Raw genomic sequence first — 27,168 nt, 5'->3', positions numbered from 1 at the left:
TAGCAGAGTCCTAGTGTTCTAGATCGAGTCTATGTAAAAGTATTTTGAGAATAATCCTAACTCTTTGGTTAGATTATTTTATTACAAATTGCTTGGTCTGTTGGATTATACTTGTGTCGCAGAAACGGGTAGTCTGTGAGGGTTTGTTACAAATGAGCTTTCCCCCTTTACGATGTAAAAATATGTAAATCTTGATGTAAAATGTCTAGCGCATGGTCCCTCATAATTAGAAAACCATGGCTAAACATTTGAGGGTTGGAAAAATAATTTATCCCCTCATAGGTTAATTAATTAAATTTTCTGGCCCAAAATTAATTAAAATCCTAAGCCAGAAATTTAATTAATTCTAAGTCCTAAGTAAATTTAAATTTTCCAAAGGCAAAATTCATTGGTCCTAAAAAATTAAATTTTAAGATTTCTCGAAACTAAGGTAAATTAATTATTTTTATAAATTTTAAACCTTTGATCCTTTGATCGCTGGGGTTAAGTCAAAGTCAAATTTTTGGGGAAATTTACTCAAAAATTCTGTTTTTGAATTAATTAAAATGCATTTAAATGAAAATTTTGATTTTCCTCGAAAATAAAATATTTCGACAGATGATATTAAAATAAATTTTGATCTTCATCAACAGTCGAGATTACTTTGACAAGGATCACTCGAACTAGCCATTGGAGGATTTATCTTTAAATAGGAGGTCATCTGACAGTCGATCTATCCGATCTCTGAGTTGTGCGCTAAGCAAGAAACTCTTGTGTAATCTTTTTTCTGGATAATAAAGAAAGACTTTGGGATTAATTCTGTTGGTGTTACTCTTCATGGGAATGTTGTAAGATGTTCTATTTCATGCATATTTTTTTCTAAAGTCATTGATGATAGCTTCTGAATAGTGATTTGAGTAAAGGTATCTTGCTCAGTCGCTGGGGTTTGAATAAAATTTAAATTTTGAACGTAATAGCAAGTATCTCTATTTGTCTGAATTTAAATATTATTTTCTCGCTCTATTTTTAATGGTTGGATCGAGTTTTGCAAGGAAACTTTGAGATATATTATCGGACATTAGGGGAAGTTTTCAGTTGGACTAGCCAACTCCCGATCTGTATTCCCTAAAGAGCCCAGCTAAATTAGCTCCGGGCTTATAATAAGATTTTTGTTTTGTGATGCATGAGGGTTTCAAGTTAGCACCTCCTTTTAAAACTAAAAAAAAAAGTGTGGCATAATGATAGATTTGGCTATTTAGAGCCTTCAGCTTGTAATTATTGTAATTATTTAACTATGTTTTTGGGGTTTTTTAATTTCATCATTGTATATATCGTTTGGGTGTTTTGTTTCAGTCATTGCAAGTATAGATCTGAAAGGAAAAATTTCTTTGAAGCCAGATCTAGGCCCTGAAGGGTAAGATCTGGCCTCAATATCATTTTTTTTAGAGAAATTTATAGTCCGAGGATTTTAAAATTTAAATATGGAGATTTTATAAGTGTTTCAAGGACAAAACTGAAGCAGAAGAATATCATTTTAATCAAAAAATTCTTGGAAAATTTTTTAAAGGGTTTGAGCTACCAAAGTTTGGCTGTGTTTTTATTTTTCTAGAAAATTCAAAATTTATTTTGCTGCCTAGGGTTTTCAATCTGCTGCAAATTTCGAATTTTTTTTGCCTAAACCCCTATCTGCGGCTCCCTGTCTCCGCTGTCGAAACTTCCAGCTCCTCGCCCTCTCTTCATCTTGCTTCCTGCGTTTTCCTTTACCCTGTAGCTTTTCCTTCCCTCACTGCTCCACGAATCTCCCAGATCGCGGTCCCTTCTTTCTCGCTGCCCATCCGCAACTCCCTTTTCTCCTCTGCCCTCACCTCCTCACTGTTGTGTTCCTCAATGCTCCCTCATCCCTCTCTCTGTCACAGCTCCCTTCATCTTCTGCCATCGCTGCATTTCATTCCTCCTCCTTGTGCTATCTCCCTACTGGCTGCCAAAGCTCCTCGTTGCTTCCATCTGCACCTTCTCTTCCCCGCATCTCGTGCATTCCTTCCTTTCCGTCAACCTCCATCCACAGCTCCCTCCTCTCAACCTGCATCCTCCATCAAAGATCCTCTTTGCCGCCATCGAAACCTACACGGCATTCACAAACATTCAATTTCTCTTTTCTATTTGTTTCATTTGTGTATGTATTAGGGTTAGGTTCTTTTCAAATAAAATTTGATTTAATTTTATTTTCGTTTTGATTTTTCTTTTTTTTTACTTCAATTTTTTAACTTTGATTTCGATTTTATTTTGTTTTGGTTGCTCTCATTTCTTTTTTTCTTTTTTTTTGGTTTTGGTTTTAATTTTTCAATTATAATTCATGACTTTGAATTTTATGTTTTGATTTTGATTTTGTTTTAAAAAAATAAAAAATAAAAGTGACTTTGAGATTGCGAATGAATTAAATCAAAAGAGGACCTACACTTTCACATTAAAAATTTAAATTTTTATGTGGCCTATGGCCCATTAAAAAATTTAATTTATTAAAGTTTTTTTATTTTTTATCTTGTCACATCAAAAATTTAATTTCTTCATTTACCACATTAAATTTCTCATAAAACTTAACACATTAAAATTTGCCCAAGGAATAATTGAATTTTAAATCTAAAGTTCCTTCTTGGTGTCTTTTTGTGTTAAAGGTAAAATTTAAAAGGAAAATTGTGTGGTATTGATATTTTCATTTCTCTATAGTCAAACACGCTTAATATTCTTTTAAATTGTCTCTAAAGATTGATTATAGGAGAACGATAAATTTTTCTAGATCTCGGTCATTAAAGAAAAATCATTTAAATTCTAGGATTGTGAATTGCTTAGCATTTGAATTTCATGGTTCTTCATGGTATTTAGATCTTTCGGAATTTAATTGCTATACTATTTTGCATGTTAAGATCGTTGTTTCTTCTGAATAGCTTGATTGTGTTTCTTCAAGTAGATTCGTGGTTAATTGAACATCTAAGGCACTAGTCTAAAAATCATTTCTATCTTGTGGTTGTGTCTTATTCATCTCAGTTATTCAGAACTTGTCTCATTTTCAGAAAGTTATTCAGCCTTAAATCTCCTAGAGTCTGTGTTCCACAGGTTTCCTTCATTCATTTACCCCTAGGGACTACCCCCCTTGACTTGCCTAAGAGAGAGTCTAAAGGGAGTGAGTAAGGATTAGAGTGACAGCCCTTACTCTGAGCGTTGTCGCGGTGCTTGGACACTTTGTGCAACAACACCCCCTTATGGGGCTTTTCCCTGGTCTCTGACCTAAATCTCTATGTCTCATTGTGCTTGGATATCTTCTATTTTATATTATTGTTTATTTTTCTATCTATAATTGCTTAACTATTATTGGGATGAATGAAAGTGAAAAATTCTTTTAAGTGATTATATTAGCTTAGAACATTGTGAAAAAATAACATGGTATTAGAGCTGAGGTGAAGATCAACCATTGGAGACCAAAGAACACCCCTTGAGACACTTCTCTTGCTGATTGGTGATCTACTCTCTTGGACAAGATGACTACCTCCTACTTCAAGATTGAAGAGAAGTTGAATGATGCCTCCAACTTTGCAGCATGGAGGGCTAGATTGGATCTTACCCTTGAAGAGAATGATGTGATGGAATATGTGCAGGGCCAAGTAGCTGAACCTCCTGAGAATGCCAATGCCAGTGTCAAATCCAAGTACAAGAAGGGTGAGATCAAGGCCAAGAAGATCATCATTGACTCTCTTAGAGATCGTCTCGTCACCTATGTGTCCAAGTTGAAGAAGTTGAAGGAGATGTATGACAAATTGATTGGGATGTATGAGGTCAACAGTCTCAGCCAAGTCATTGCCTTGAAGAATTAACTCTGTGACATCAAGATGTCCAAGTCAAAATCTATAACAGCCTACTTCATGAGAATCTCTCAAATAAGAGATCAACTTCTTTCCATTGGAGAAGTCATACCTAATAGAGAGCTTGTGCAAATGACCCTTGGAGGACTTCCCATGTCTTGGGAGATTCATTACAAGCATTACTTGCAGAAAAGAGCTTCCTACATTTGATGAGCTTTTAGGCGATTGCACTCTAGAGGAATCCAGGCTCATTTCCAGAGGGAGAATTCAGAGACAAGAAGAAGGAGAACCTACAGCCTTTGCAGCCAATGTCAAGAAAGGAAAAGGGAAAGGAAGACCTTCCAAATGGAAGTCAAAGAAGCCTGCTCCAGCATTCAACAATAATAGAAGGGGCTTGTCTCATTTTCATTAAGTTATTCAGCCTTAAGTCTCCTAGAGCCTGTGTTCCACAGGTTTCCTTCATTCATTTACCCCGAGGGACTACCCCCCTTGACTTGCCTAGGAGAGAGTCTAAAGGGAGTGAATAAGGATTAGAGTGACAGCCCTTGCTCTAAGCATTGTCGCGGTGCCTGGACACTTTGTGCGACAACACCCCCTTATGGGGCTTTTCCCTAATCTCTGACCTAAATCTCTATGTCTCATTGTGCTTGGATATCTTCTATTTTGCATTATTGTTTATTCTTTATCTATAATTGCTTAACTGTTATTGGGATGAATGAAAGTGAAAAATTCTTTTAAGTGATTATATTAGCTTAGAACATTGTGAAAAAATAACATGGTATTAGAGCTGAGGTGAAGATCAACCATTGGAGACCAAAGAACACCCCTTGAGACACTTCTCTTGTTGATTGGTGATCTACTGTCTTGGACAAGATGACTACCTCCTACTTCAAGATTGAAGAGAAGTTGAATGATGCCTCCAACTTTGGAGCATTAAGGGCTAGATTAGATCTTACCCTTGAAGAGAATGATGTGATGGAATATGTGCAGGGCCAAGTAGCTGAATCTCCTAAGAATGCCAATGCCAGTGTCGAATCCAAGTACAAGAAGGGTGAGATTAAGGCCAAGAAGATCGTCATTGACTCCCTTAGAGATCATCTCGTCACCTATGTGTCCAAGTTGAAGAAGTTGAAAAAGATGTATGACAAATTGATTGGAATGTATGAGGTCAACAGTCTTAGCCAAGTCATTGCCTTGAAGAATTAACTCTGTGACATCAAGATGTCCAAGTCAGAATCTATAATAGCCTACTTCATGAGAATCTCTCAAATAAGAGATCAACTTCTTTCCATTGGAGAAGTCATACCTAATAGAGAGCTTGTGCAAATGACCCTTGGAGGACTCCCCATGTCTTGGGAGACATTCATTACAAGAATTAGTTGCAGAAAAGAGCTTCCTACATTTGATGAGCTTTTGGGCAATTGCACTCAAGAGGAATCCAGGCTCATTTCCAGAGGGAGAATTCAGAGACAAGAAGAAGGAGAACCTACAGCCTTTGTAGCCAATGTCAAGAAAGGAAAAGGGAAAGGAAGACCTTCCAAATGGAAGTCAAAGAAGCCAGCTCCAGCATTCAACAATAATAGAAGGGACTTGTCCAAAGTCCAATGCTACAGGTGTGACAAATTTGGCCACATAGCCCGAGATTGTCCTGATAGAAGAAATGCTCAAAGACCCAATAACAACAACAACAATGGAAACAACAACAACTTCAACAATAGAAGGAGAGGAAGAGGTCCTACTGCCCATGCAAGTGTTGAAGAGACTCAACGCCCTCAAAAGAGGTCCAAGAACACAAGGTATGTTGATAATATTGCTAATATGCAATCTGAATATTATCTTGTTGCTAATCTTTCTAGCTCATCTTCAAATAGCATTAATAGTTGCCTACTTAATAGTGGGGCATCTAGGCATTTTACTGGGTATCGTGAAATCCTCTCAAATTTGGTTGAGAGGGAGTCTAATTTGAAAATTATACCTGGGGATAATTCTACTCATCCTATCAAAGGGTTTGTCTCTATTTCTTTTCATTTGGATTCTGGGGAAACCATTTATCTACATGATGTGTTGTATGTGCTGAGCTTGAAGAAGAATCTTGTCTCCATTTCTTTCATGGAAGACAAAGGGTTTAGAGTTGCATTCATTGATGGAAAGGTCCTTGCTTGGCAAAGGAGATCTAACTTGAGGGCATCCTTCACACTTGGTGTTAGAAATGAAGGCCTATACAAAGTTTGTGGATGACCAATTCAAGCATTGGTCATGGTGTCCACACAAATTGCACACCCAAGGTTGGTGGGAAAAATCCTCAACCCCACAAGGTGTCTTCTTCGTGGCAATGCTCAGAGAAGGGGATGTCACCTTATCCCAACTCTCTCTATCTAGGCTCTCTCCTAGCTAAGCCAAGTTGGGTAGACCCTAAGGAAGATTTTTAAGGAAAACTTGTTAAATCTAACAAGTTCTAGGAGATAGTTAGTAAACCAATTAAGAATTCACCACTCAATTAACTTGAATATAACTTGAAAAGAAATGGAATTGATTAGCAAGTACAAATGAGCATATAAACATCAACAATGTAAATAGATCAATAGATTCAACAAGATATCCTACAAGGCAGACCGGTGCCAATATAACTTGCTCAAAATGAAATCACAATACTTGCAATAAAATATAACTTTCAAGTTACAACAAGTTACAAAAGTGGAAGTTACAAAAAATAAGTGTTAGTGGATCATACCAAGACTATAATAGCAAGAGATTATGTACAAATTTGAAAGATGAGTAACTAAATGGAAATAATGTTCGCAAGTAAATGAAATTTGTACTTGAAAATGAAATTTCTCAAATATAATATAATGACATCAAAGGAAATTCAATATGAGCATGTAAATGAAATAAACAAGTACAAGAAAATAAAGTGAAATGCTTGCAAGTAAATGTAGATGCTCACAATCCAACTTGTATGTATTTGAGAAAGAGCTTAAATGATAACCAATTACATGCAAGGTGAACCAAAGTTGTAGGTGAGTGTGTGAAATAAAGTGGTCTTGGTTAATTTTATTAATGCCTATTCTAAGGTGTGACTTCCCCTCAATTCCTTCAACTTGGTAAGGACTTGAGGTGGTTGCAAGAAGGCTAAGTGAGGAAGCTAAGGCTTCATTAACGATACCCACCTAGTTCTTCAAGACAACCCACATGCCTTCGTTCCTACAAGGGACTTAGCCACGCAAGAGAACTGTGAGGTCATGCGTTTTACCTTTCCTCCAAACTCAAATCTTGGGAAATTGAATGAAAGTTGAGGAAGATTTCCTAAAAGTCTATCAACCAAGCTTATGCTTGGAGGTAAATTTTAGAGAAGAAAAATGCAAATGTAAGTGAGATGAACAAGTTAATACAAGACAAGATTACTTATGAGTTGATAATGCCAATTAAATCTCAATAAATTGTCACACTTGCATAAAATTGTAAGATGTGGAATGCAAACAATTTAGATAGTGACATGAACAATGAAATAACTAATAAGCGATATATCAGCAATGAAATGATTTATATCAGCAGTGAATCAATCAGATCTAAGCAAGTAAATCAACTATGAAATGAGTGAACTTCAATGTGCTAAATAGTAAATAGCCCAATGAAAGACGCAAATTAGAGATGAGATCTAGCATGTGAGTGAGCAATTAGATGATGAAATGAGAAAGTAACTAAACTAGCAAAACAATAGAAACACGTTAGTCACCAATCACCTGAAAATCCTCCTTCCAAATGAGGAGATCGGGATGCCAAGGGGAAAATCCCAAGCTCCCTCAAGAAGAAAAGTTCCTTTATTGTTATTAGAAATGCCCTCTTATAGAGAAATGAGGAACTTAGATCTTGAGGAGGGATTACAACAAAGGCCTAAGGAGCAAATACTCCTCAAAATGCAATATGAGATTGAAAAAAATATTACAATGCTTCAGCAATACAATGGAAGAGTTCCTCAAGTGAGGAAACTCGCTTTTCCTCCAATGGATCTCACTCTAGGGTTTGACATCCAAGTTTTCAAGAGGAAAATTGTGCAAGACAAGGAGAGAAACCCTCTTTTCTATCCATGGCCAAGGGTATGAAAAGGCCTAAAAAAATGTTGATTTCTTGATCCTTCAAGCCTCCACCTGCGGATCCCTTAAAATCGTCTTCAAAACCCTAGTCCTCAAGCCTCCACAATAAACTTGCAAGCATAGAAGAGCAAGATCAGATCAAATGCAAGAAAAATTAGTCATAAAAATAGTAAGAATGTACACATAAAAATACAAATGTAAGCAACAAGAGTATGAGGACTCCTCCGCTCTTGTGCAACCAAGAAAGGTTTAGCCCTTCAATTAAGCTCTAAAATGCTAGATCTGTAAATGAAAGCACATAAAACAAGTAAATCTTGATTTCAAAATGAGACGTCTTAGAGATCTTGGGTAGAAATTCCCCTTTCAATCTTTCGATCAGACTTTGTGAGAAGTAAATCAATGTGGGTTCTTGCTCCTTTCGACTTGGGAGTGGGTTCGTTCAACCAAAAACTTACTCCACGCTCAAGATCTGCTTCAGAAAACAAAGATATTCTATACACTTGACAAAAATTTATTAGATCCAGAAGGAACTAGACTATATAATGAAAAAGAAGGCTAGGGGTTCAACCAAAAACCCTCTAGTGCTTCTCCCTCTAGAGTGGTCCTCCAACTCAAAAATTAACGCAAGATAGCTTACATCAATAGATCCAAAACCTGGCAAATGGAAATAATAAATCAATTAACACAAGTAGAGCATTAAGCACAAATTGAAGCACATTACATGAATAAACCCCAAAGTCTTTTGCTTTATTAGATTTGGAAAAATAGAGTACAAATTTGCAAAGCCGCTAGCCCAGTAGCTCATCTAAGCATTACATACATTCATCCAAATGAGGAGCCAAAGGCTCAATTTAGAGAAAAATGGGAGTAGATCCCAATGACAACACCCCATCGCCAAAACTCAATGCCACATAATTAGGACAATCAATACCATCAGTAATCATTGTATCACACATGTAATCACATCCAGAAAATGAATCTCGTTCTAAAGAAAAGCATGTCTACAGAAATGACTGCAATTCTTTTGTAGACAGCAGTGCTTAAAACAGTTTATAGAAATCCCATGACATATTCACTTTCCAGTGCCACTTGAATTATCTTGTGTCAGGTAACAAGCCTAAATATTTACACCTTTCCCAAGTCATTAGGACAAATACAAATTGGAAAGAAACCTACTGATTTTCCGCAGAAAGATTAAAAGGAAAAGTTTATCAGTTGTATTAATCATATTAGTAGGCAGAAAATAGCAGAGATATTACTGCATGTGGAAGGAACATAAATCTTTTTATTTATAGTTGGAGTTTACTCTAGCAAACAACAACGTCCTCATTATTCTTAGAATTAGGAAAAGGGGAGATGTTTCCCTTAGAAATAAGATCAGACTTCACAACATTAAGAAGAAAAAAGGTAGGAGCCTATGAAGACACTTTCCTCTAGTAAAGCATCTTCTTCAATCCCAGATGTCTAAACCTTAAACTTATTCTACAGCATTTGAAACTATTAATGGACTAAAATAGACTCTACCTGCTCTACTATATTCTCAAGATCGTGACCCAACTTGTTGAGAGCAGCAGCATATGAATCCGTGATGCCAAGGTTTCCAATTGCATTTGTCAATGCACGTCCTTGAAGATATTCCATTGAAAGATAATATGTTTGCTTTGGATCCTCGCAGTGAAAATGTGCATAGGTTTCATTCCACCGCTGTACACATCAATGGCATCTATCAGTAAAATCATATGCTAAATTGCATCTATACAAACTAAAGCAACATCTTAATTGTGTTTAACCTACTGAAAATACAAGTCCTGGTGCAATTTCCTAGTGATTACTAAATTAAAAGACTGGATGCAAACAAGTGAGAAAAATTCAAATGATTGTTAAAGTTCCTTCAAATTGATTTTGTGGTAGTTCCTAATCTCAGATATTTGAGATGTGACGATAACAGAAACGCAAAATAAAATGTATAGTACCATAAATAACAGCATGGAACTAATCAAAACATAACACAAAAAGTAGAAACAAAAATTTGACCACTTCATAGTGATGCACATTACAACATATAACCAAGATATGCCTTGTTGAAATATGTAACTAGGTTCGGTCTTCATAAATATGAAATGTACTCTCGATTCTTGTATATTGTAAAAATAAAGAAAAATTATTATTGTTAATTTTTGTAGCATGGGTTTCATGCTGAAGGTCATTTTATTTAGAGGTCAAGCACTCATTGAGTGCTTCTAGGGTTTGTCATAGAGTCAAGAAGTCAATAGAGTCATTGTCATATGAAGAAGACCCCATTGGGCATATTGTAACATGTCAAAAGAATTATTTTTTTGTATTTAAAGTGTCAAAATACCCCTCCAAGACCATAAAACTAGCATAAGGTTTTAACTTACTGAATATAAAACTAGCATAGAATCCATCGTCACGTTGTCAAACCCAGCCAAACCATTTACCATCTCCACAAATGCAAGTGGAGTAGCTATGAAGACAATCCTTACTCTAAGTAACAAATTGATAGCATATAAGAGCCACAAGATTAATTATGCTAAAAGAGCACAACCCATCTATGATTAGTACCACCCAATGTTTTAAAACTCTGACTCCAGTTCAGAAATGGCCGAGGGTCAGCTCCGACTCCGACTCCGTATCGACTCGGCCGGTTTGATTTCAATGACTTGGTCGTAAAAAATACATTAAATATTTTTTTTTTATAAAAAACATAATTTTAAAGATTTTCATTCATGCTTCCAAAGTTCAAACACAAAGCTTTAGAATATAGAGAGAAGACAACATATGATCAAAGTAGGCTCATGAATATATCCATTATATCAAAATGGCACCCATTGGACTGTCCAATATATACATGAATGATGATATATATACATGAATGATGATATAGAGATCAAAACAAAAACACATAACCGAGGAGGCTAGAAATAGCCTCTACAAATGATGATCAATTTAAAATTTGCTTCAATGAGATTACAAAGTGAAAAAGTTCTCTAATGAAGATATAAACTTGTAACCAATATATCAAATATCACTTGTTAACCAAGATTACAAGATCCAATTACCAAAGAACTTTAATGTTATTCAATGAGACGATTATGGCAACAATAGAAACATCTCCTTATCACTTATGTATGCAAGAGAGAAATTCTTATGCAGACGAGATGCAACTAGAGTTTAACCATGCACAATGAGAGAGAAGAAAGGTTAGTAACCAAACAAGGCTATCCTTGACAAGACAAGAGAGAAACCAATAGCAATGATAATATCTTATGAGTCTGCTGCCCAAATGCTAATGAATTTGTCAAATATGCATTAGACATTCAGTGCCACTGTCAACAAAGATAAGATTGTTGTAGCTTACTGCCAATGTATGACAGTCCACTTAAGATAAGATCAATGACAAATGCAAGTGAGGAAGAGCCAATGCACAACAATCACGTCAAATGCCAAGAGCACTTATGCTAGACCTTAGAAATATTACTGCAAACTCAAATCAGACCACTGAACAATGCAATCAGTCAACTGTAGCAATGATATCAGTCCTCAAAATCAAGATTGGTCACCAAAGATGTATGAGACAAGAGCCCAAAATACTTAAGATTATTCTTGCGATTAGTATGTAGTGTTTAAGTGTTTTTAGGCTTATTTGTTAGGTTTGTTCTTGATGATTAGGGTCTGCAAACGATTTATTTCAGATCTGATATTTCATGATAGTCATGCTGCCAATACCTCATAGCTTAGCTAGAGCAGGCCGCTTTTCAGCCACGGTGACCGAGCCAGCCAAGTTAGCTCAGGCTCAGTCGAGCTGGCCGGGTTGTTACCAAGCTGGCCAAGTCGATCACCGGCTCGATAACAATCTGGCCAGCCGAACCGTTTCAGCCACCGAGTCGACCCGGCCAGGCACTGGCTCGGCTGTTTCGGTTTTGACTCGGTTGTTTCGTAAAACACTGGTACCACCTAAATATTGTCTATTACATTAAGATTTGGAAGCACTATCTAAAGACAATGAATTTGAAGTAATTAAAGGCCATAAGCTTTTGACAAAATTTCCACCAAAGGAAAATTGGGACCTAGGCAATGTTTTAAAAAAAAATCCAACCTTAATTCATTTACAAGGATGGCAAGGAGAATATTGTAGCATACAGCTTGTCAAGACTAAAGCAAGTGAACAATATCACAATGTATGATTGGTCTATAATGTTCCTAACTAGGAAATTCAGTGATACACAAAGCAAATAGACAAACCAACATCTAGAAATTAGATACAATCAATAAACGCCCATGAAAGCACAAGAAACTAAGTTGCACGAAATGTCGAAACATCTAGAAGTTTCTGAAACGGTGACGGCCTGAAACGTGACCCCCGGAAAATGGAAACGCGGCTGAAACGTCATATATATAGTCAAATATTAAATAACACATTATTTTACAAGAAAATAAAGAATGACACATATAAATGACATTTTAGAAGGAAATCCAAATTTATATTAACTCCAATAGATGATTACATGATGCAAATATCCAAAATTAGCCTTTATAGATGAGGCTTTACATCCAAGGCTCCAAAATCAACCTTTATATGTGAGGTTATAAGTGCTAAAACTGAAATAAAACATGAGCTAAAGACAATTATGGCTACATTAAGATATCATTACTAATAACCTCCTCATCCTCATCAGCAAAGATAGAACAAGATGCTTGTTCAATAGAAGAAGCAACTCTATTAGTACTTCCAGTTGCACTTGCACCACCACAGGCACAAATATCTAGATCAGAAAGAGAGCTCTAAATCTGGACATTTGGGTGTTAGAAAGGGCCCACACCCTTCTTCACCCCTTGAGTTGGCCGAAAAAAGTAAAAAAATAATTAATTTCACCTTTCTGCTACCCGAAACGTGGCCTATAGCAGCGGAAAAGGGGCCGAAACGTTGCTAGTCGTACGGTACGAGATTTCAAAATAGTGAAACGTCGTACAATACAGCCAACGGCGTTTCGGCCACGTTTCAAAGCCATTTCGGCGTTTCAGGCCTTCCCTGGTACCAGTACGCCACCTTTTTAGGCGTTTCCTACAACATAGACTGGAAATAGGGAACATCTGAGCCATTTTATTAAATCTTTCTGGAGCAAATACAATAGTGATGGAATGGTGCACCTAGGCTTGTCTCCAAGGACAAGCGTGACAAAACCCAGGTGAGCAAATGGTGATCCTAGTGTTGCCCAATTGTTGCTCCAAAGGTGATCTGCGCTGCCCAAAAAACTGTGTTGCCTGCTGAAAAGGATGTGCTAGAAACCCTGCTTCCTATGCTCAGAAAATTCTACAACTTCAGCTCCCGACTCCTCAACAAAAACCCACCAAAACCTAGAAAGGGTTTGGCCTAGTTCAAACCTCTGAAAATCGACCTCCAAGGACCACGTCCTCCTCCTTACGCTAGCAATCTCGGCCTGTCTGGAAATGGTTGGGAAGGCCCTCCAAATTTGCCCCAAATATTGAAATACTATCCCCTATGGCTTTCTTCACTTTTCCCAGCCAACCCCAGCTCCATAGCTCTCTCCACCAACTCCCATATGAGCCCCAGAATGGCCCTCTACACAGTCCACAATAGCTATAAGTCGAGTTGCCCAAATGCAGCAACCTCCTGCTCCAAAACTCCTCCCAAAGGTTGATCCTCTGTTGTAACTCCAACTCCCCAGTGTTGCCCAAATGAACTCCTAATCACCTCTGCGTGTTCCAGAAATATGCTCTGCTTGATCGAAGGCTAAGTGGTGTGGCCACAAATCTCCTCCAGTTCTCCTCCAAGGTAGTGTGAAATGCCTTCCTAGGGTGGCACTCGAAGTCACACGAAGGAAAGGTTGAGTCTCCCGCCTGAGAAACTCGATGCTAAACAGCGAGGTAACTTAGCTAAGTAGCTCGAGCAACACAAATGAATTCGATGTGCAAAAATGAATACCTTGAGTTGGGCAGCTCCTCCTTATATCTTCGTTAGCTTTCCTTTCCCCATGTGGGCCCCTCTCCAAGCCATTTGATTCCCCTCCAAGGCAATTCAAATTGCCCAAGTGCATTTTCCTACGTGGGTGGCCCCCACATCCCACTAGCAATCTAATTCAGCCTTCCTTTCTCCTAAGTTCCGAAGTCAAAAATGCTTCGGTTCCTTTTGCTCATCAAAATTTATGCAAAATTGTGGGGAGACCAAAACCTGTTACAAATTTATTTGGGAAGGGACATGACATCCTCCCCTTCCAAATGTTGCTTGCCCTCAAGCAACTTCAGTGCTAGGTGCTCCAAAATGTGTTCACCCTCCCATGTGGCATCCTCATCTGGCAGGTTCTTCCAACGCAACCAAAACTCCCTGATGGTCCTTCTCCTCGGCCTACTCTCCCGAGTCTCCAAAATGGCCTTAGGCTCCAAAACTAGATGTCCCTCATTGTCTAGTGGGGGTAACTCTACTACTGTTGTCACCTGTTGTCCCAACACCTTTTTGAGGCATGAGACATGGAAGATGTTGTGAATCCTACTCCCCTGAGGCAGCTCCAGCTCATAGGCCACCTCTCCAACTCGTCTGACCACCCTGTACGGCCCATAAAAATGTGGTTGTAGCTTCTCGGCCCCTTTTTGCTTCAAGGTGGACTGTCTATATGGTTGTAACCGGAGATACACCAAATCCCCCTCCTCAAAGTGTCTCTCAGTCCGGTGCCTGTCAACGTACATCTTCTGCTGATTTTGTGTTGTTACTAAGTTGTCCTTGAGAGCCTTGAGAATGTCTTGGCTCTCTAGGATCTAGTCTTTGGCCTTTGGGGCTCGACTATCTCCAAAAACAATGTCAGCAAAAGATAATGCATCATAACCATACAAAGCACAGAAAGGAGTCATACCGATGGACATGTGATGGGTGGTGTTGTAGCAATACTCGCCCAAGTGCAGCCATCAAATCCAAGCCCTTTGCTGCCCAGTCACGTAGTTCCTAAGGTACCCCTCCAGCCATTGATTAACTCGCTCGGTCTGGCCATCTGTCTGGGGGTGGTAGCTCGTGCTAGGGGTGAGCTCAGTACCAACCAATCTGAAGAGCTCCTACCAGAATCCTCCCATGAACCTATTGTCCCGGTCACTCACTATGTTCTTAGGAAGCCCGTGCAACCAGAAGACTTCCCTGAAGAACAGCTCTGCAACCTGTGAAGTTGAATACCAGGTCAGGATGGCGAAGAAGTGGGCATACTTAGTCAACCGATCAACTACCACATAGATGCAATCCTTGCCCTGTACTGTGGGGAGCCCAATGATGAAATCCATGGAGATACTCTCCCATTTCCCCTCAGGGATGGGGAGCGGCTGCAATAACCCGGCGGGGTGAATCAGTTCCCCTTTGTTCCTCTGACATGCCTCACACTCCTGTACGTGCCTCAACACGTCCCCCTTGAGGCCCTTCCATGTGAAACACTCCCGACTGCCATGTATGTTTTTTTGAACCCCTAATGCCCTAACAATGGTGAGTCATGTGTTGCCTGGAGCACTCTCTCCCTCAACTGCGAGTTGGGAACCAGAAATATGCGCCCCTTGTAGTAGATGACCTCGTCCATCACCCAGTAGTGCTCATCTGCGTGGGTCCCCTCCAGAATCTCACATGCCCTCCTGTCTTTGGAATACTCTACCAACAACTGGGCCTTCCAATCATGGCAAATGCTCATGAGTGAGAGGCCTGCAGGTCTCCTAGATAGGGCATCAGCCACTACATTGTGTTTCCCCCGCACATACTCTATGTCAAAATCATAGGCCTGCACCTTGTTGACCCATCTCTGTTGTCTGTCGTTGAGGCCCTATTGCCCCATGAAGTGACGAAGACTGTTGTGATCAGTCTTCACTCGAAATCTGTTACCCACCAAATACTGTCGAAATTTGGCCAAGGCATGCATGATGGCCAGCATCTCCTTGTCATATATAGAATATGACCTCTCATGGGGTAAGAGCTTCCGACTCTCGAAAGCAATGGGGTGCCCATCCTGAGATAATACTGCCCTAATTCCCTCTCCGAATGCATCACACTCCACAGTGAAGGGCTGGGAGAAGTCCAAAAGTGCCAATACTGGACAACTGCTCATCACCTCCTTGAGGTGGTCAAAAGTTGATTGTGCCCCATTTGTCCATGTGAAAGCCCCTTTCTTAGTCAAATCCGTGAGAGGAGCTACTAACTGCGAAAACCCCTTGACAAACTTCCGATAATACGTGCAGATGCCCAAGAAGCCCAAAAGTTGATTGTGCCCCATTAGTCCATGCAAAAGCCCCTTTCTTAGTCAAATCTGTGAGAGGAGCTGCTAACTGCGAAAACCCCTTGACAAACTTCCGGTAATACGTGCAGATGCCCAAGAAGCCCCTCAACGTTGTCACATCTCTAGGTACCGGCCAATCACGGATAGCTCGTATTTTCTCCTCATGTACCTTCACCCCATCCGCGCCAATAATGTGCCCCAAGTAGAGCATCTCGGTCAGGCCAAACTCACACTTGGATAGCTTGGCATAGAACTGTTGTTCCTCCAAAATACGCAGCACCTCCTCCAGGTGTTGGAGATGCTCCTCCCAAGTTCTGTTGTATATCAATATGTCATCAAAAAACACCAATACAAACCTCCTCAACTGCCTCCGGAACACATGGTTCATACATGACTGGAAGGTAGTTGAGGCATTGGTCAACCCAAAGGGCATGACCAAAAACTCGAAGTGCCCATAATGGCATCGGAAGGCTGTCTTGGGGATGTCCTGATCCCTCACCCTAATCTGATGGTACCCCGAATGCAAATCTATCTTAGAGAAGTACTTGGCTCCTCTAAGCTCATCCATCAACTCATCAATGCGAGGTATGGGGTATCGGTTCTTCAATGTCTTCCTATTGAGCGCTCGTAGTCAATGCACATGCGCAAGGTTCCATCCTTCTTCTTCACCAACACTAATGAAGAAGCAAAGGGACTGGAACTCAGCCTGATGTGGCCCAACGCCAATAGCTCCCTCTGAGTCTCATCATCCAACTGTCCACGCCCCTGGGCTGCTCTCTGTGGTGGTGGCCTAGTATCACTCCCCTTCTGGGGGTAGGGAGTACGTGCAGGAAAGGGTGCTCGTGACTTGGGGATGGCCCCTTATAAATCTCTAGCACATGTCACTGCTTCCTGCAGCGTGGAGGGTCTGCGTGACTTCACCAGTCCACGCAGGGGCTCGAGTAGGCCCTCTATGAAAGTGTACACCCTCCGAGCATCTGATAGGTCCAACACCATCACTGAGACTCTTAAGAACTCCGATATGTACTGCTCTGGGTTACCTGTTTGTCGGCGTTGGGTTATTTCCCTAAAGTAAGCCTCTAAAACCCTCTGATCAAAACACTCCACAACCCTCTTGGTGAAATCCTCATATGAAGTCACATTGGCATGCCCCAAGGTAGTCAAGCCATGAAACCACTAGTCGTGGGCTTCCCCTTCCAAGTGCAACGTGGCCATCTTGATGGCCTTCGGCTCCGTCATCCGGTTGAGCTGGAAATAAGTGTCCATCTTCTCTACCTAGGCCCGAGTTGTGCACTTGGCAGTGCCATCGTATGTGGGGAAGTACATCCTCCCAATAGTCCGCTACAACTCATAGCTCTACATGCTCTATCCTCCATAGCCCTTGCTCTTCTCATTCTGCTTGAGCTTGCAGAAATCTCTGAAAGAGAGTGCTTCCCTGAAGTCTGCTCCCATGGACTGCCATTCCCTGAAGTGCTCTCCCATCTGTGAAGGATCTTCGACCCCTGTTGGTTCATTCTGTGCCAAAGGCACGAAAGAGGGCAGTGTAGCTCGAGTTGGCCCACTCGCTGATGGAGGTTGTGCAATGGGTGAAGGATGGTCGAATTGTTGAGAGGCCCCCGAAGTCTCTCCAAATAGAAACCCCCTAGGAGTGCTTCTCTCCCGGTTCTGCATTTTTGATCTCCTCTAGCATTTCCTTCTGACCCTTTGCTAAATCATTCAGAGCCTTCAAGAGGCTATCAAAGGCCATCTCTTCCCTGCTCTTGGGCTCTCCCATGTCTTCTACTACTACTACCTTTCCCCTGTCCTCCGTGTCTGGAGTGATTTCCAGCTCTCTTTCTCTGCTTCAGTACCTCTGCCTCCTATACATAATATTTTGTCGGTCCTCTTCACTCATAGGAGAAACTCCCCACAGCTGAGCCAAGATCTGGGCTCTGATACCACTATAATGTTCCTAACTAGGAAATTCAGTGATACACAAAGCAAATAGACAAACCAGCACACATAAATGAGATACAATCAATAAACAGTAAACACCCATGAAAGCACTGGAAATAGGGAACATCTGAACCATTTTATTAAATATTTCTGGAGAAAATACAATAGTGATGGAATGGTGCACTTAGGCTTGTCTCCAAGGAAAAGCGTGACAAAACCCAGGTGAGCAAATGGTGATCCTAGTGCTACCCAACTACTGCTCCAAAGGTGATTTGCATTGCCCAAAAAACTGTGCTGCCTGTTGAAAAGGATGTGTTGTAAACCCTGCTTCCTATGCTTAGAAAATTCTGCAACTTCAAATCCCTGCTCCTCAACAAAAACCCACCAAAACCCAGAAAGGGTTTGGCCTAGTTCAGACCTCTGAAAATCGACCTCCAAGGACCACATCCTCCTCCTTACGCTGGCAATCTCGACCTGTCTAGAAATGGTTGGGAAGGCCCTCCAAATCTGCCCCAAATACTGAGATGCTATCCCCTATGGCTTTCCTCCCTTTTCCCAGCTGACCCCAACTCCGTAGCTCTCTCCACCAACTCCCACGTGAGCCCCAGAATGGCCCTTTGCGCAGTCCACGATAGTTGTAAGTCAAGCTGCACAAACGCAACAACCTCCTACTCCCAAAGGCTAATCCTTTGTTGCAACTCCAACTCCCCAAACTTTCCCAGCAAGTGTTGCCCAGATGAACTCCCAATCACCTCTGCGTGTTTCAGAAATAGGATGTGTTGTAAACCCTGCTTCCTATGCTTAGAAAATTCTGCATCTTCAACTCCTTGCTCGTCAACAAAAACCCACCAAAACCCAGAAAGGGTTTGGCCTAGTTCAGACCTTTGAAAATCGACCTCCAAGGACCACATCCTCCTTCTTACACTAGCAATCTCGACCTGTCTAGAAATGGTTGGGAAGGCCCTCCAAATCTTCCCCAAACACTGAGATGCTATCCCCTATGGCTTTCCTCCCTTTTCCCAACTGACCCCAGCTCCATAGCTCTCTCCATCAACTCCCACGTGAGCCCCAGAATGGCCCTTTGCGCAGCCCATGATAGCTGTAATTCAAGCTACACAAACGCAACAACCTCCAACCTCCTACTCCAAAACTCCTCCCAAAGGCTAATCCTTTGTTGTAACTCCAACTCCCCAAACTTTCCCAGCAAGTGTTGCCCAGATGAACTCCCAATCACCTCTGTGTGTTTCAGAAATAGGCTCTGCTGGATCAAAGGCAAAGTGGTGTGGCCACAAATCTCCTCTGGTTCTCCTCCAAGGTAGTGTGAAATGCCTTCCTAGGGTGGCACTCGAAGTCCCCTGAAGGAAAGGTTGAGTCTCCCGCCTGAGAAACTCGATGCTAAACAGCCAGGTAACTCGGCTAAGCAGCTTGAGCAACACAAATGAATTCGATGTGCAAATGAATACCTTGAGTTGGGGAGCTCCTCCTCCTTATATCTTCGTGGGCCTTCCTTTCCCCATGTGGGCCCCTCTCCAAGCCATTCGATTCCCCTCCAAGGCAATTCAAATTGCCCAAGTGCATTTTCCCACGTGGGTGGCCCCCACCTTCCACTAGCAATCTAATTCAGCCTTCCTTTCTCCTAAGTTCCTAAGTCAAAAATGCTTGGGTTCCTTTACTCATCAAAATTTATGCAAAATTGTGGGGAGACCAAAACCTGTTACAAATTTATTTGGGAAGGGACATGACATGGTCCCTCTAGCAAGAGATTAAGGGGGCACAAAAGGAAGATTGTCAAGTGTCATGACATTTAAAAGTCTTGGGTGACGGAGGCACTCCTTCACGATTCCCATGTTGAAGATGATTTGCATCATAAAGAAAGGATGATACCTTTAAATATGCTAAGACAGAGTACAACAAACTATAACATGATAGTCCTTTTGCATGTCACGTTAAATGGGTGAAAACCCACACCCCTAGGGACATCCCCTATGTTTCCTTATCCACAGGGACATGGGGACTACATGGGAACATACTTGAGGATGTGGGGGGCTTGTTACATCCCCTCAACAATTATTTCTGAAACGGTGGAGGTCTAGGAGATGTCCCTCAATGGTTTGAGCAGGTCTGGACACCCCCGATCCAAACTGGCAGCCGGTCTGGCTACTTGCACTACATGGATTCAGAACATGACAAATATTGTCTATGTAAAGCATGCCACAAGACTATATATTATGTTTTTTCAAAAAGGGGATGACTCTAAGTTGCACGAAACGGGGAAATGGAAACGAGTTTCCGAAACGGGAAGCGAAACGAAACGGACCTCCCCAAATTTTGGAAACGGGGAAATGCGAATATATATAATAATATATATATATATATTAAAAATATTTAAAAATTATTATTATATATATGTGCAATCATAAAGCATGAATGATACATTTACATTATATGATTATAATTTATTACATTTAAACATTAAGATTAAATTTACATCACATTTACTCATGAGTCATGAATGATCACATAATGAAATTTCCTGCTGAAATCTCTTTTTCTTGCTGCTGAAATCTCTTTCTCCTGCTGCTGAAATCTACTTTGCTCACTGCTCAAAACACCCTAGCTGAAACAACTGCCAGTCTCCAAGAGAAACGACTTGCTGAATAGTGTGATGAGAGAATGAGACAAATTGCTCTTTTATAACTTTGGAATAGGTTTCTAGAACATCCCGGAAACCTAAAAAAAATTTAAAAACAAATTAATATTTTTTTTAAAAACAACACATAAATTTGGGGAAACGTGGCTCGTACGGCCTGGAAACGCGTTTCCGGCCGTACTGCCACGTTTCCGTTTCGGGAAACGTGGCAGTACGGCCGGAAACACGTTTCCAGGTCGTACGGTACGCGTTTCCGGGTTTCGTTTCGTTTCCCAGGAGGAAACGACCCCTAGGGCCACGTTTCATGCAACTTAGGGATGACTGCAATGGCAGTTTTGACTCACATCTTTGGTAGGTTCTTGTACCCTATATCTACTACTCTTTTCAGGTTTTAGATATCCATATAGACAAGGTATTTTGGACCTAGTATTTAAGAATCGCTATTTTTATTGAGTTGTACCAGAGTTCTATGCTTCAGAATCTATGTTTTGAAAATTTATAAATTTCAATACTTCATATTTTTTAAATATTAATTGTCATTCATGTCCACTGGTGCCCTAGGAATTTAGAAGTGCCTTCCATTCATCCTTGAAACCCTTCCCCCAGTTTACCCTTCCTGCCATCCCCAAAACATGGTGCAACGTGTGATCTGTTTAACCAGTGGGTGAATTTATATCTCCCAATGGCACTCGTGAATGGATTTTCAGTACTACTGTTCAAATGCCTACAGAAACCATAAAATACTGCAGAATGCACTGGCAAACACACAACAGACAATTTTAAACTTGAGAAAACCCTCACGGGAAATAAAAACTCCAGTATGTTATTAACATATTAAGCAGATATTACATTAAAAAATGTGTTCCATTCAGGAGATAAAAACCACTTATCTTACAATCGGTGATTTCCACCAATAGCCATCAAATTACAGAAATTTGTCTGACACTGATGTGTGATTTGTCCCTCTTATCAAATTTTTCAGGAAGCTCATTGGTATGATGAGAAGTAATGTTGCGTAAGATTTCTAAGCTCACAACAGGCAAACACACAACAGACACAATTTTAAACTTGAGAAGACCCTCATCGGGAACAAAACTCCAGTATGTTACATAAAAAATGCGTTCCACTCAAGGGATAAAACCCCTTTATCTCACAACAGTGATTTTGACTAATAGCCATCAGATTGCAGATGTCTGTTTGACATTGTGTGCTTGTCTCTCTGTATCATTTTTTTTTTCAGGAAGCTCGTTGGTGTGATGAGAAGTAATGTTGCATAAGATTTCTAAACCCACAACAGGCAAACACACAACACAGTTTTAAACTCAAGAAAACCCTCATCGTGAATAAAAACTCCAGTAAGTTACATAAAAAATGTGTTCCACTCAAGGGATGAAACCCCTTTGTCTTACAACAGTGATTTCTACCAATAGCCATCAAATTACAGACGTCTGTCTGACACTTAGTACAGCATGTCTCTCTATCTTTTTTTCCAGCAGGCTCGTTGGTGCAATGAGAAGTAATGTTGTATAAGATTTCTAAATGAAGGACAAATGGGAAGAAGACAAATAGGAAAGAAAATTGGAAAAGGAATAAGAGCACTAAAGAAAAGGAATTGCAAGGGGCTCCGACACAAAAAAGAAGCCAAAATATTCCAATGCTCTTGACGGTGTGCTTCATTAAAAAGCTCAAAGAAAAAGGGAAGAAAGGGCAGGATGTGTGGATAAAGAATATGCCTTATGGAGGAATCACAGGAACAGTTTCCGTCTTGTGAGCCATGGCTGAGATGAGCCATGGCTGAGATGAGAGAAGAATAGGGAGACTTATTTGTAGGTTTTGCTTCACAGTTTTATGACCTGCACAACATGCAGAAGCTGGTGAAACCCACAGAGAAGAAGATCCAACCATTGAATCAGATAGAGAATTGAATGAAGGTAGCCAAGCAATCTGTATTGAATGGCTAAAGCCTAACATGACTACAGCCAGTGGTCCGAGGGTGATGCAATTGGCTCCAACAGTGAATATCTGCATGGAACGCATGAAACTCGGTCTGGAGAAAATCAAAGACAGGTGATTTGCAGCAGCAGAAAGATGAAGTAGCCAAGTAACTAAAGCAAGAAATACCCACCACCAGTTATCTGATCATCCCACTGTTTCAAATTATATGGTTGCTGTCAAAGTCCAAACCGCGCTTATGACATCTATGAATATATAATCTTGTCATTTTGGTTGTAGTAAACCTACAACTATGTCGTAAAGGTTAATTTGGATACTATGTTTTCAGAGCTGTTTATTTTTAGAAACTCAAATTAAATTAGCATACCGCACCATGTCAAAACAAAAGGCCACAGTAACTTAAAATATATGTAAACAAGGCCTCTTACAGACAGAACAATATATATCTGCCTGTTCCAATCCAGAATAAATAAATAAAACTAACTTGTGAATGTGTTTAGAGATGTACTTGAATTAGGAAGTACTGGACACTCTCGGCGGTGGCATAAAATGCCTGTTCAGGGTCAAACTTTAAAGGCATAAAATGAGGAGAGTACTGAGCATGATATTTAATGTTAGCTGCAACCTCTGAAGCTTCTTTGGCTGTAGGATGAGCCACAGTTGGAACAGCGGAGAGATTTCCCTTCAAAGACTTGTTGCCCTCGGTTGTCGATGCCATAGCCCTGTTCTATGCTTCTACTGGGCTGGCTCCAATACTCAAAGACTTACTGCAAAATAAAAAGCACATTATGTAAGAAACAACGAAGGATTACCTATGATGATAATTTACATCCAAATTATAAAATAGAGAACATGAGTAAACAAGATATTTAGTTCATTCTAGGATTTTTGGTAGCTTAGCTTAAACTGTCGTGTTAATTACAACTAATGCTAGTAACTACTGACCGAAGGATTTATTATTTAGATAAAGCTTAATATAGAAATTATGTGAATGGTCCTTAGGGTAAAGAGAAATAAACTAAATTGCACAGAAGATTTTGGAGTAAAGCAAAGGATCTGAGTAAATTTATGTAAACTAGCTTTTTCAGAACATTTTGAAGTAAAGCATGAGAGCAATGTAAATTGACAAAAACTAAATTTTTCAAAATATAATGGACCATGGCAAAATAGCAGATGACGAGATACTTAAAAATACTGAACTCTCCTTTCAAGAAAAGCTATTTCATCTTAACCTTAAGAGAACCTTATGCGAAAGAGCAACAAATCAGTGTCGAAATTCATTCTGATGAACTTGCATCTGTTATTTTGTAAATGGAAATATCATCAAATTTTGTTTCGTATAACCGTATAAAATAAATCTTAGATGCCGGCAGCAATACAGAACAACATTTTTCGCTTCTAATAAAATGAAGTAAAAAACAAAAAAAGTCGCTTGGTTACACCAAGGCATGCACTAATTTTATCATAAAAATCTAAAAGCTCTCTACTTGCCGCCAGAATTACACAGACGAACCTAATAGAAAAATGCAAGATCTTTATTGCAGGCAGCAAAATGACCATCTCACCAACACACATCAAGTTAGTTTCAATATATCGGGGAAAAACATGAGATTTATGCTCATGCGGCAAATACAGAGTATAAATTAAAATAAACATATATTGATACTTAAATTTCATTCACGCGAAGCACAAAGCTCCAAATATGAAAAAACTTCATGAATTGTAGTGATGCAGAGTAGTTATTTAGTTCGATTTCTTTCCGAGTTTAATGAATTACAGAAATCCAGAGTAAATATTTAGTTTAAATTTATAAAAAAAATGCAATTGCTTTAATGATATGCAGCTTCAAGGAAATCTGAGTTAGTACCGAAGGCAATGTAACTCAAATTCCTCTCTGATCTTCGTAGAAATGCTTCAAAAATAAATTATTTTCTCTCCAATGTGGTGCATTTCGAGCTTTAATCTGCGAGGCCCTCAAATCTGTGGATCTGCAATTACTAGTGTAAGCATCGGTTAGTTGACAATACACGTACAATACTAAAATATTTATCAGCATGAAAATGCTATTACCATGCTGCAAACAAGCACTCCACCAGAATCGATAAGAAGAACTGCAATTGTGCAACCTTGAGAGGGTTTCTACTGGTATAGACTACAGAAACCAGACAAAAGAAAACTAAATTCCAAAACTAGCACGAGAAAAAGTTCAATTAAATATCCGTCATAAAAGAAACACAAATCGGAGATAAATAAATTTCAGAGTAACTGGAGAGATAAACGAGGACAGGGAGGTTAAAAACTAAGGATATTAACCCCAAACCGGCCAAAGCAAACCACAGGCACGATGCAAAACCCAAGTGGTATATTCCTGCAATATTGAAATGAGAAATGCGAAGGAATTTGTTGGTTAACGATGATATCTTATATGTGACACGTGGAGCTCTCACGGTTGCCCAGTCCAGTTATCACGATATCGAAAACGGATCGAACGTTAAACTGCGGAGTCTTAACCCGTCCTGCTAACCATTTCCGCCACGTCTCTACATGAGAATGGGACAGCAAGGGCAACGATCAACCAATGTCACGTGAGAAGGTAAATTTCAGAGTTCAGTTCATTGTCGTTAGCGAACCTTTCGTTAATTGGCTTCTTCCCCGGTTTGAAAAGCCCAAATGAGGTTGTTGGTTGAGCTGAGAAGTTTATTCTACCACCTAATATGAATATGAATAAAGAGGTGTAAATATATCGGTATTTAATCTAGAATAGAATTGAGCTGTGTTTTTTTTTCAAAAGGTAGAATTGAGCTGTGTTATTAATAAATAAAATTAAAATATATTTTAAATAAGAAAATAATAAAATATTTAAAAGTAAAAGAATAAAGGTTATAGTTAAAATTTTTGAAGTAATTTTAATATTTTATTATTTGGTTTTTATATATTTTTTAAAAATACAATTTAAACAATCAAAAATTATACTAGTGTATTTTGTACTCTTTAGAAGTTCCTCTAACTTCATGTTAGATTTATGTTTAAAAGAAATCTATACTAGTTTATATTTCAATTATGTAGAGAGTAGGAATGAAATTTCATTATAAAATGGTATTTTGGTTAATAATGGATTTTATTTTAATTTTTGCTAATATAATGGGTGAATGTTATACGTAGTGCTTGGTATATTTACATTTTTATGGTTAATTATATAGTGCTTGGTATATTTACATTTTTATGGTTAATTATATAGTTATAATTTTATGAGAGGGTGGTTTTGCTCATGTCAAGTGTATTGTATTACCAACCTAGATCCATCTTAACTCTAGATCTACCAAGGGCCTAGAGAGATCAAATCTCTTTTCACTCTAAAAGATGTGTGCATATCAAGAGATTTGATCCATCTAGCCTTAGTAGATGTTAAAATGGATGTTTAATTCCCCCTTTAAATTGGTTATATTCCACATGAATACCATGAGTCAATACCATTGATCATTTTTATTTTTATTATTATTTTATTTTTATAGGATTATTTTTATTTTTATTTGTTTATTTTATTTTGACTGAGTTAATATATATATATATATATATATATATATAACCAAAAAGAGTAGTATATTTTACATCAAAATTTTGAGCCTGTTAAGGGCTTCTGAAAATTCATTTGTTCCCCATCCCTTCCCAAATAACTTTTCCCTAAGAAACCAAAAAAAAATCCCATAACTCGTAATATGTGGCTATACATTCTACAATATTGATGTAATAAATATTTACAAGTGAAGTTTGTCATTAAAAAACATCTTTAAACTAAGAGAGAAAACATATTACTCCTCCATCAGCATTGGACTGTTAAGATCAAGTCCAATATATTCTTCATCAGTCCTCAAGTTGTTCTCTGCCATTTTGAGCTTCAGTTGCTCAATTTGTTATCTTAGCGTGTCCACCTCATCCTCTAGTTATTGAATGCCCTCCTTCTCAATCTGTTGCTCCTGCATTTCTAGCACCTCCTTCTGTTGTTGATGGATGCACCTCTGCATAATTGCTAGACCCTCCCTGAATTCCATATGCTCTTGCACACAGCCATTACAGATATGCTTGTTTCTGCCACCCTCTCGAGCCCTTCCCTCCCTTGACCCCCTCGTCCAAGGCCAGCGGCAGCCCCAGGAACCAGACAGTGAGCCCTCCTCCACTGAGTTGCTTTGCACACTCATTTTCACCACCAGGGAGCTACTAAAGTGACCAATCTCCAAGGTGTCACGAACCCCCCACTCAAGATTGTTCCAGGCAATCAACCCAATGCCACTGTCTTGCTGCACAACGAAAATTCCACCCTTACCAGCACTCAACTTCCTCCCACGACTGCACACACCACCGGTTACCACCCTTGTGGCCAACACCCTGACCAGAATCCTAGAGAAGATACTCAATGACCTCAAGCCCAGTTG

General features: G+C 39.5%; 1 protein-coding gene across 1 annotated transcript in view; it reads right to left on the bottom strand.

The window, feature by feature from the left end:
- LOC149149237 (alpha-glucan phosphorylase, H isozyme-like) overlaps positions 1 to 25,098 on the bottom strand; it is a 319,983-nt gene extending 294,885 nt beyond the window's left edge. The window contains exons 1-4 of the mRNA XM_089440496.1: positions 24,809 to 25,098; positions 24,606 to 24,726; positions 23,247 to 23,505; positions 9,449 to 9,628 (exon numbers count right to left, since the gene is read on the bottom strand). Coding sequence (XP_089296622.1) covers positions 9,449 to 9,628; positions 23,247 to 23,456 — 390 coding nt within the window. The 5' untranslated portion in view covers positions 23,457 to 23,505; positions 24,606 to 24,726; positions 24,809 to 25,098. The remainder of the gene's footprint in view (positions 1 to 9,448; positions 9,629 to 23,246; positions 23,506 to 24,605; positions 24,727 to 24,808) is intronic.
- Positions 25,099 to 27,168: the final 2,070 nt, after the last annotated feature.

The sequence above is a fragment of the Pinus tabuliformis genome, chromosome 9, assembly GCF_031772625.1.
Source record: "Pinus tabuliformis cultivar Carrire ecotype Pingquan chromosome 9, CPIR1, whole genome shotgun sequence".
Taxonomy (NCBI): Eukaryota; Viridiplantae; Streptophyta; class Pinopsida; order Pinales; family Pinaceae; genus Pinus; species Pinus tabuliformis.
This window is presented reverse-complemented; position numbering and strand designations above follow the sequence as displayed.